The following is a 10,998-nucleotide window of genomic DNA, read 5'->3' as shown; positions in this document are numbered from 1 at the left end:
GTTTTTAAGAAAATTCTTTGGTATAGAAAGAAAAAAAACACAAAGACATATTAAACTTTTTAAAGTCTTTACCGAAACTCCACTTGCGATCAAATCAAGCGCCACATGATGGATCGTCGATGTGTGTGCAAGCAGAGTTTCGGTAAGTTATTTCTTAATAAAGACTTAGCGATTTAAAAGTTTAATATGTCTTTGTGGTTTTTTTTCGTTCTATACTAACTAATTTTTTTTTTTTAAAAAAAATGTATGTTACTGATCCTTTAAGTGATATTAAAGTCTATGGAAAAAATCTGTAACTGAATTAGGGGAAAACATTTTCTCCTCAAATTTAATCTCATCCATTACTTTTCACTTGAAACAGTAAACCGTGAACTTTTTCTCACTGAATTGAATCTGGCCCACAGTTCCTTGAGTTCCCATCGCCAGAAGTATTAGGAGTGTATTAGGAAACAGGACTGTTACAAAAAACATATTCCTCAGAAGATCCCAGGTTCTACAGCCATTCAATACATCCAGCTAGATTTGCATCCTTGATAGCTGAAGTATGACAGCCAGTGTGTAGAAATGATATTCATACTTACAGTGTTTTTCGACATAACCTGAAAGAGAATGGTCCTTGTCCATCAAAGCACTGGCAAACAAGTGCTCACAAGTCAAGGCCTCCAGGTACCCTTTATTGACACCTGAATCATGCATTCATGTAGTAATAGTAGTGCAGTTTAGCAACAGCTGGAATGTCATGATTTGGAGATCCTTTATTTACTATATATGGATAATACATTTCCAAAATCCACATCAATTAAAACGTTCATTATGCAAATGTATATATTTGTAGACAAGGTACACGAGTTCATCTGCAGCAAATATACAGTATTTGTTGTCCATCAACTAATAAATCTGAGCTTAAAACTCATGGAATAAAGTTTTGGTCCTGAATTCTCAGTTGTTTGCGGTCTGGGCAATAACATTTAGGCACTTTTCCAAACGAGAATGGCTCAAGCACATTTTAGTTTATATGTTGAAGGCTCAAAAATAATTGACTGTCTTTGGCATCTTACAGCATCTGCCATTTGCCAAAATCCACAGATTGTCAGTCCAGGGCCTAGCCTGGGAAAGAGAGTGTTTAATATATGGAACTTTTCAGGTTATTGAGGTTCAGTATGGAAAAAAATTTGTAATATTTCTACTTGTTTTTCTTGAATTACTAAAATAATAAGCAAATTTTAAACATTAAAAATTTAAACCAAATAAAGGATTACAAACTATTTATGCATAGAAACTGAAGAAATCAATTAGAAACAGTCTCACCAGTATAGAACCATTAGTGCTCCTGAAATTTGTACAATATGGCTTAAAGGGACAGTAAACCTACTGCAAATTGCTCTATATAAAATTGCCATAAATGTAAAGGTTTGAGGGGTTTATCATAGCTAAATGTATATGAGGTAAGACTTTGCGTGCCAATGAGACAAGAATTAGGTTTGAATTAATGCACATGGCTTACTTTATAGCTATATCACAGTAAAGGTCTAGGACCATTCAGACATACAGCTGTGATTATTAAACATATTTTTTATAGATTGACTTTAGTTACCATTTAAAGTCTATAGGATGCCCATAAATCAAGTAGTAAAAGTATATCTGCAGAACCTTATTTTAATGATGACCTTATGCCCATCACGTTTCGGCCTGTATTAGCCCTTAAGTACAGCCACATATTGGGCTGTATATTTCACATTGCCCTTAGTTTGCCATTACAAGTATTTCTATATGCCTGGACAAGACAAACACACTTTTTTCTCTGCATTTATGTTTAACTATAGTGTTGAATGTTACAGGTGGATTAGATTTGCCATTTACAAAAGCAGAATTTATTGCCAGTCCTTTTGCCTAATCTACCCAGCACAGTGCTTTAGTGGGGGCGAAAATTCAAGGACCAAGTCATTTGATTTCCCCCCTACATTGCCCACCAGTTTGTTGACCTTTTATGACATATCACAAAAAACAAGTCAAGTCAGAATAATGAAACCATTAATACAGGGAAATCTATACCATCCCAAACCCTTCAATTGCCAAATCTATTATGTGACACTACTTAAACCATCCTAACAGAAAAGTGGATAATACATTTCCCAGTCAGTATATACAGACTCCTAGGGGCAAATTTATTAAAGTGTGAAGTGGCAGACGCCTGCAACAATTCACCAGAAATCCCATCTGCAGGGACATTGGCAATTCACTAACAGGCGTAGAGGACAATTCGCTAGCGAATGAGACCGTCATCTTCGCATTTTAGTGAATTAGTGTAGTGGTAATGAATTTGCACCTGGCGAAGTGGCATGGAGTGTGATGAAGCGATCGCTGGCAATAATTTATCATTTAGTAAATTTGCCCCTTTGTGTGGTTAATTTGTCATCAAAAATCAATATACCAAATCAGAGCATTTTTACAAAGGAAAAACTTTTTCCCTTTTCTGTTCCTCTTTGACATGAGAAAACTGGTGTAGTCTGTTTGTTTAGCTGCTTTTCCAATAGTGCAAAAAAATCCAAAAAGAGACCAATACTACTTTAAACCTTAGATTGTCTCTCATCGGTCCATTCCTGTTTAGTGTTCTGCAAAGCCTGGGTTTTTTTTTCATCTACCTGTACGTAATCTACTCGCTGCTCCTCCGACAGAAATGGTTGCTGTTTTAAAAGAGATGCGCAGACATTAGATACAGGGTGGAAGACTCTTGGTATAGGACATATTGCATACAGTATATTTTTAGGGAGAAATGAGCAAGTCCATGCAGTTACAGTCAGGATTTGTGGTGAGGCAACAAATGCCCGGGCCTATTGGACATAATCCGGGCCCAGCCGAATTAGGAACGCAGTGTTACTGCACTCGCGAGGGGGGGTGCGTGCTGACTGTGGTTGCTAGGACCACGAGCAAACACAAATCCGGTCTTAGTTACAGTCTGCAAAAGTAATTGTTTTAAGTACTAATATTTGAGGTTTTGAAAAATAATTCTTAACTAATTATGGACTGTAGCACTAACCAGACGTGGCATGTCACTTGTTAATGAAATGGACCCTACTAACCAGCCAGTTACACGACGTCTGGTTAGTGTGCTGTCACTTTTGTAAGTGTAAAAGTGTTTTCCTACCTTCTGCACAGGGGAGGGGGATGCAGAATTAAAGTCCAAAGCCAAATAGTCCAGATTAAATTTCCGTGGCCATGGAAAACTTCCGTTGACAGGGGACGTCCCTTGTCTATGTTCCTAAAGAAGAAGCAACAAGGGACAGTAAGCAAACAGCTCTTAGCAAAATTGCCTTTTCCCAGAAATAAATTCACTTCTCAGTCACGTCTGCAGGAATGTCAAGATGGTAACCAACTGTTTTGAACAGACAACATGAAAAGCTACATATTAATGCTGATGAAGTCACAGCATGTTATTTTGATCTATAGGCTATAATTAAGAGTAAGACAGATGGTGAATCCTTTACTTGTAGCTATAAAAAATATCGTATTGTACAAAATCAGAAGCATAAAGTACAAATTGTCATATGGAATTCTTTGTTCTGAATATACACTATTACATATAATATGAGAACTGATGCTGTACATTTCGGATCCTTTGTTTTGTCGTACAGGATTTCTCATTCTCAGGGTAATGTCAGACTGTCCATCTTACCAGTGGACATTCAGGGCTGGTATGGTAAGGCCAGAAGACCCAAAAACAATGTCAGTCGAGGTGTTCAACCTGCAGAAACAGCAAACTTCTTCACTGAATTCCTAGCAAACAGATTTTTTAGATTTAATTTTGAAATCTGAAATGGGGCTGTACATATTGTCGGTTTCCCAAGTGCCCATAGTCATGTGATTTGTGCTCTAATAAACGCTAGTCCGTCTTCTTCGGGGTGACAATCTCCCCAAACTGCCTTCCACTACCTTCTCACCAGCTATAATGAAAAATCGCCAGCGGGATGGCACTTGTGGCTCTTGGTAACATAGTAACATAGTAAAATTGAAAAAAGACACACATCCATCAAGTTCAACCTTTTAGTTTTGTTTTTTTTATCTTCCTAACTGCTAGTTGATCCAGAGGAAGGCAAAAAACCCATCTGAAGCCTCTCCAATTTGCCTCAAATGGGGAAAAATTCCTTCCTGACTCCAAAATGGCAATCAGACTAGTCCCTTTATCAACTTTACTATGAGCTATCTCCCATAACCCTGTATTCCCTCACTTGCTAAAAAGCAATCCAACCCCTTCTTAAAGCTATCTAATGTATCAGCCTGTACAACTGATTCAGGGAGAGAATTCCACATCTTCACATCTCTCACTGTAAAAAACCCCTTCCGAATATTTAGGCAGAACCTCTTTTCTTCTAATCGGAATGGGTGACCTCGTGTCAGCTGGAAAGACCTACTGGTAAATAAAGCATTAGAGAGATTATTATACGATCCCCTTATATATTTATACATAGTTATCTTCTCCAGTGTGAACATCCCTAATTTGGCAAGTCTTTCATCATAGCTAAGATTTTCCATACCTTTTACCAGCTTAGTTGCCCTTCTCTGTACCCTCTCTAAAACAATAATGTCCTGTTTGAGTGATGGAGACCAAAACTGTATGGCATATTCTAGATGGGGCCTTACAAGTGCTCTTTAATTTTGAAATCTGAAATGGGGCTGTACATATTGTCGGTTTCCCAAGTGCCCATAGTCATGTGATTTGTGCTCTAATAAACGCTAGTCCGTCTTCTTCGGGGTGACAATCTCCCCAAACTGCCTTCCACTACCTTCTCACCAGCTATAATGAAAAATCGCCAGCGGGATGGCACTTGTGGCTCTTGGTAACATAGTAACATAGTAAAATTGAAAAAAGACACACATCCATCAAGTTCAACCTTTTAGTTTTGTTTTTTTTATCTTCCTAACTGCTAGTTGATCCAGAGGAAGGCAAAAAACCCATCTGAAGCCTCTCCAATTTGCCTCAAATGGGGAAAAATTCCTTCCTGACTCCAAAATGGCAATCAGACTAGTCCCTTTATCAACTTGTACTATGAGCTATCTCCCATAACCCTGTATTCCCTCACTTGCTAAAAAGCAATCCAACCCCTTCTTAAAGCTATCTAATGTATCAGCCTGTACAACTGATTCAGGGAGAGAATTCCACATCTTCACATCTCTCACTGTAAAAAACCCCTTCCGAATATTTAGGCAGAACCTCTTTTCTTCTAATCGGAATGGGTGACCTCGTGTCAGCTGGAAAGACCTACTGGTAAATAAAGCATTAGAGAGATTATTATACGATCCCCTTATATATTTATACATAGTTATCTTCTCCAGTGTGAACATCCCTAATTTGGCAAGTCTTTACTCATAGCTAAGATTTTCCATACCTTTTACCATCTTAGTTGCCCTTCTCTGTACCCTCTCTAAAACAATAATGTCCTGTTTGAGTGATGGAGACCAAAACTGTACGGCATATTCTAGATGGGGCCTTACAAGTGCTCTATACAGTGGAAGAATGACCCCCTCCTCCCGTGACTCTATGCCTCTTTTAATAGATGATAGTATCCCTTTAAGGTTTCCCATCCAAAATCTCATGAGATTATCAGTGCAAAATCTCATGATGACATCACTAGAGTCACCAGGTAGGGATTTTGTTTTTCTAAAGACATCGGCAGCACCCCACTGCCCTCCCCCCAGACAAGTTCACACATCAGTCATTCAGAGGCAAACAGATTTGGGAACGCTGAAAATCCGCCTAAAATATAAAACCTACAAATTGTAATCTGCTGCTTCAAAAAAAAGTAGCAGAGGAAAGATTATTGGAAATGTGTGAAAAATAATGGGATAGAGGCTATCCAAATGACCTTCTTATAACACAATTAGATGAAGTTAATAGACAGGACAGACATGGGTAAAAAGCCATAAAGTAAGGAAAACTATGTCACATTTGTGACATATAATATATAATATTTTTAGCAAACATATAGCAAAATATTTTGCGGTGCAATTGGCCTTTATTAAAAGATAATTTACACATGGTGGCAGAATTTGATAGTCCCCGTGTCATTGCTCAGCATCGGACTGGGCCGGTGGACCCCGCCGGCCCAGCCCCCCTCCCCGATCTCCGGGACCCCCAAATAAAATTTATTGCAGCACAGTTTGTGCATGCATGCAGGGGGGACCCAGAGGTTAGTAACCGGAGGGCCCCCCCCATGTCCAGTCCGAAGGAATAAAGATGATAGGAGAAAAGAGTGCAAGGGTAAGGAAGGTACATTCCCCTGTTACAATTGTAGTTGTTATTCAACAGAGGGAATATATTTATCATCCTAGTAGAGGGAACCCAATAAAGATTTGCTTCTGTCACTCATGTTGTTTAACACATGCGGTGCCCCTGCGGTCTCACATATGTCAGACAAACAATGGGAATGGTCAGTGAATGCATTAGAGAGCACAAGTCAGCAATTAATACAGGAAAGAAAGAACAAGCAGTAGTCATTTTATTGAGATAACAGACTTAAAGAATTATTGTGCAAAGAAGCAATTTGGATAAGGAAATTGGAAACATTGTATCCACTAGATTTAAATAGCAAGTATGATTTGAGCCTGATTTTTAAACGATTACCTCATTTTAGCTATTACCAATTATTTATATTTGTATTTCTTTTCAGATGTATTTAATATGGATATCTTATGTAGTATTCACCCTTTTTCATACAGAGCATGTAAATCTGAGACATTTATCAACATTTGCACTTTGTGATGACTTTTATGCTGTTGTACACTAGTAACCACTAGATGGCAGAAAAGGGCATATAGAGGGTTGTTAATGTGTATCCAGTAGCTTGATGGACTGCATGACCTGAAACTTTGCTGTAATGCCCTAAGTGTGCAATATGGACATTTTAACTGGAATTAATTGGTGGTGCTATTCCAGTCTTCTTCTGTATTGAGTGCTGATGGTAAGTGAACATTGGGAATGTACACTGCCATAAAAAAAAAAAAAAAATATTGTGCTGACTACTTGCTGCATAATGTAATTGAACATACAAAAAAATGTGAGTTTTATGGGTGAACCCTTATTGCATGTTATTTGAATATGCAAATAAACTTAGTAGGTGGATGCACAAGAAGAGGCCAATATTCTTGGTCAAAGGAAGATATAAAATATTATTATTAACACATGCAGATCTTCCTTACACATTTGCACCATGTGCCTTCTTCACATGGTTGCTAGGAACAATAGAATAAATGAGCCCCAATAACTCTGCTGAGCATCCCTAAAAGATTACCATTTGGATGTAGGTGACATCTTCTCCTAAACCAGGGCCGGCAAAGATTCCAGCTGAGTTAATACACTCACTTTCTGGAGAGATAAAGCTGGTTCGATTGCTACAAAGAAAAAAAAACATGTCAGATGTCAGAAGAAAGATTCAGATGCCACTGAAACTGTATTCAAGTGTCGGACAGAACCCTGTCTGAAACATCTAACAACATTGGGAAAGCTTTGATGGTTACAGCCATGGCTACCAATAAACCTATATTTTCATATTTCTCCATAACTATTAAAGAATCATCTAACTGTGACCAGCTGTAAGGAGCGCTCACTGGCGCTTCCTTCCCTGCTGGGGTCTTCCCCAAAATGCAGCGCCCAGGGGGAACCACGTGGACGACGGACGCTAGCGCGCCAATCGTTTACTTACTAAGGCACTGTCCACATTCTTGTAAGAGGAGAGTGCTCCCTAATAGTGGAAAGGTTCCTCAAATCCAAAGGAGGTGGGCGCACTAGGGAAGCAAAAAGTCAAAATTATCTCACGACACATATAAATCCAGAAATTAACCTAAATACAGTCCTTGTAATGTCTAATTAGTAAATGATTTTATATACAAGAGTACATTGGATGTGCTATGTTTTATACAGTATGTAAACATGATAACAATGGATCCTATTACTGTCTTTATTACACAGGACAAAGTGCTCTTATCCCTGCATGAGTACATACTGTAGATTGCTATGACTGTGTATCAGTATCTTTCACTTACTCTTTCTACGAGGCTTGAGATACCGGTTCACTGGAGGTGGTTCCAAGTCTGTTGGGAGTTCGGGCAACGGACTAGAGACCTTTGAATTCACAGGAGACTGGAACAGAAAGGCTGCCGATACTGGGCTCATAGGTATATACCCATCTGGACTGCAGTCTGACTCAGAAGCAGGTGGAGAAATATTTTGATTCATTGGGACATAACTGTCTTCTGAGCTTTCAGACGTTAATGAATAAAGAGCAGAAACCCTGGGCTATCAAACAAACAGACAAAATACAGGAACATTTTTAACAATATTTACAACTATTTGCTCAGTCCTGAAATGTCAGTGTTAATCTGACACTGACTTTATCTTGACTTAGTTTCATTTAATTTTGCCAAATTCAAAGCTGAGAGATGCCATTTTTTGGGGTTTTTAATTTCCCCTGTTGGAAGTGCTAGAGCATAAATTGGCAGTACTGAGTATACTCATGGTAGGCAATTTCTAGCAGATTGTGCTGAATCCACATAATGGTGCAACAAGCATTACTGTGGCAAAGACAAGACTCAGTAACCTAATGTGCCCAAAGGTGCCCCTAATCAGAAGTAAGACAGTATGCAGATTGTGGGATGGTGGACAACTAACAACTTCTCCCATCTGCCTCTCATAGGCAGGGTTTAATTCATCGGGAAGGCACAAGTCCTTGCTTTTCATTTTGGAGTGCAAAGACCTGCGTTTGTAGGTTTGTTAAATTGCTATTAAACTGTGTTCCTGTTTCTTTATGTTGGGAAGAGTTTGCCCGAAATAAACCAGTGTTTTTGCCTGAAGACATGGGGGCACATTTACCTAGGGTCGAATATCGAGGGTTAATTTACTCTCGATATTCAACCGTCGAAGTAAAATCCTTCGACTTCAAATATCGAAGTCGAAGGATTTTGCGTTATTCCTACGATCGAAGGAAAAATTGTTCGATACAACGATTAAATCCTTCGAATCAAACGATTCGAAGGATTTTAATCCACCGATCGAAGGATATTCCTTCGATCAGGAAATTGTTAGGAAGCCTATGGGGACCTTCCCCATAGGCTAACATTGGCCTCGGTAGGTTTTAGGTGGTGAACTAGGGGGTCGAAGAATTTTTTCAAGAGACAGTACTTAGACTATCGAATAGTCGAATGATTTTTAGTTCGATTCGAAGTCGAAGGTCGTAGTCGAAGGTTGAAGTAGCCCATTCGATGGTCGAAGTAGCCATATTCGACCATTCGAAATTCGAACTATTTTTCCTCTATTCCTTCACTCAAGCTAAGTAAATGGTCCCCATGGTGTCCCTGTCTTTATGCTCTTGATCCTACACTTACCTGTCTGTCATAGGTAATTCCCCCAAAAACTACATGTACAGGCTGTCAGTTTGTCACAATAAATACACACTTATCAGGGACTACATTCTACAGGGCATGCTTTGATTGTATTTCAACTATAATATTCTTTTAAAATGCTTTTGTTGTTGTCATTTAGAGCACAGTTTAAGAAAAATATCTCAATACACCTTTATAACACAGAGCTACGCTACATGCAATGATCAGAATTCCTATACTTTGCAATGAAGCTCAGGAGTTTCCATGTGACACTTCCCACTGATTATTCCTCTATTACTGATAATGGTGCACAATGGGCTAATCACTGAGCTTCCCACTGAATGTGTCGCCATTTTTACCGGAATTTTCCAAGATCTAAAAGGCATTTCCCATTATTGTCGATTAGAACTGCGTCGTTAATGACACACATAGGCAATGTTATCATGATAAACTGCGAACATCTGTTATTTCTCCTGATAATCCTTGCCCTGTCCCATAAACCATGTGCTTCCTTTCAATAATAATGGGAAGCAATCGTCTGCAATTGTCTCGTGTTCTTGAATAATAAATCACTGTTATCAAACCATTCTGTGTAAAATAGCTCTGCTTAATCATACAAGTAGGGATCACTGTAAGCACGCACAAAGGCATATCTCTAAGGTTAAATTGCCTCTTGTAATTCCAAACTCCCAAACAGATTCCAGGATGATTTTAGCAGTTTTTAGTCCATATACAGAATGGTTGTTATGTTGCAAAACAGGAAGGGTTTTATTAGGGCTATTGAACAATTGCTCGGTATATAGTGCAGTAATAAGACAAGTTGAGCAGACTATTTTTTATACAGTGAGTGACCTTGTTATGTATTTTGTCCAAGAATAAAACAAAACAAGTACAAAGGGAAAAATCTGTTACAGGTCGAAGAACCCATTGCTGACTAGGGAAGCTCTGCAATAAATGCCATAAGTTCCATGACTGCTCTGTCATTCAGAATGACCTATAAGCTAGGGATGTGGCAGGCAGCATCCATGTCCCTTCCCTCCTATAGCAAGTGCTGCATTCTTTTTCTGATAGATGTGCAGCTCATTTCACTCCACATAGGTCTAAGGGAAATAGGGTGCAAAATGCAAATGCTTGTTCTGCTAATTCTTTGTTGTGAACCTATTTAATAGGTTTTAATAGTTTGTGACCAACACATTGAGCTCAGTTGCAAATGAGCAATTGTTTCTTTCATTCAAGTATTTGCTTTGTAATACATTCTGTGCTCAGAACTTGTCAACCTATCCACTCGGTGTCTCTACACAAAAAAACATAAATGTTTGAGAAAGAGGTAAGTAGTGCCTGTTAGCTTTCAAAGGAAACTGAAGCCACTGAAAGAATGACAGTGGGGATAGGTTGGTCATATTCCTTCTGCTGTGCATTTAGTCTTAATAAAGACTTACAATAAGGATTCATAGCCGATTGACAAAGAGCTTCTGATCCATCATTAATTAAACATCTGTCTTGTTAAGTCCTAGTTCCACAGCAAAACATTGTTGTACAAATTTAGACCACAGAGGTGGTGAGCAGCCTCTGCACAAACTATGAGATCTTAGCATTAGTGCTAGGTATCGGATTTATCCTCCTATA

At 38.7% G+C, this 10,998-nt stretch overlaps 1 protein-coding gene across 2 annotated transcripts in view; it reads right to left on the bottom strand.

Annotated features, from left to right (window-relative positions):
- Nucleotides 1–735: 735 nt before the first annotated feature.
- gab3.S (GRB2 associated binding protein 3 S homeolog) overlaps nucleotides 736–10,998 on the bottom strand; it is a 94,025-nt gene continuing 83,762 nt past the window's right edge. For both annotated transcript variants that reach the window (XM_018232961.2, XM_041575327.1), the window contains 5 exons: nucleotides 8,038–8,290; nucleotides 7,698–7,779; nucleotides 7,287–7,386; nucleotides 3,146–3,259; nucleotides 736–2,684 (listed from right to left, as the gene is read on the bottom strand). In XM_018232961.2, the coding sequence (XP_018088450.2) occupies nucleotides 2,568–2,684; nucleotides 3,146–3,259; nucleotides 7,287–7,386; nucleotides 7,698–7,779; nucleotides 8,038–8,290 (666 nt within the window). In that variant the 3' untranslated portion in view covers nucleotides 736–2,567. The remainder of the gene's footprint in view (nucleotides 2,685–3,145; nucleotides 3,260–7,286; nucleotides 7,387–7,697; nucleotides 7,780–8,037; nucleotides 8,291–10,998) is intronic.

The sequence above is a fragment of the Xenopus laevis genome, chromosome 8S, assembly GCF_017654675.1.
Source record: "Xenopus laevis strain J_2021 chromosome 8S, Xenopus_laevis_v10.1, whole genome shotgun sequence".
NCBI lineage: Eukaryota > Metazoa > Chordata > Amphibia > Anura > Pipidae > Xenopus > Xenopus laevis.
Note: the sequence above shows the minus strand (reverse complement) of the source record. Positions and strands in the feature narration are given on the sequence as shown.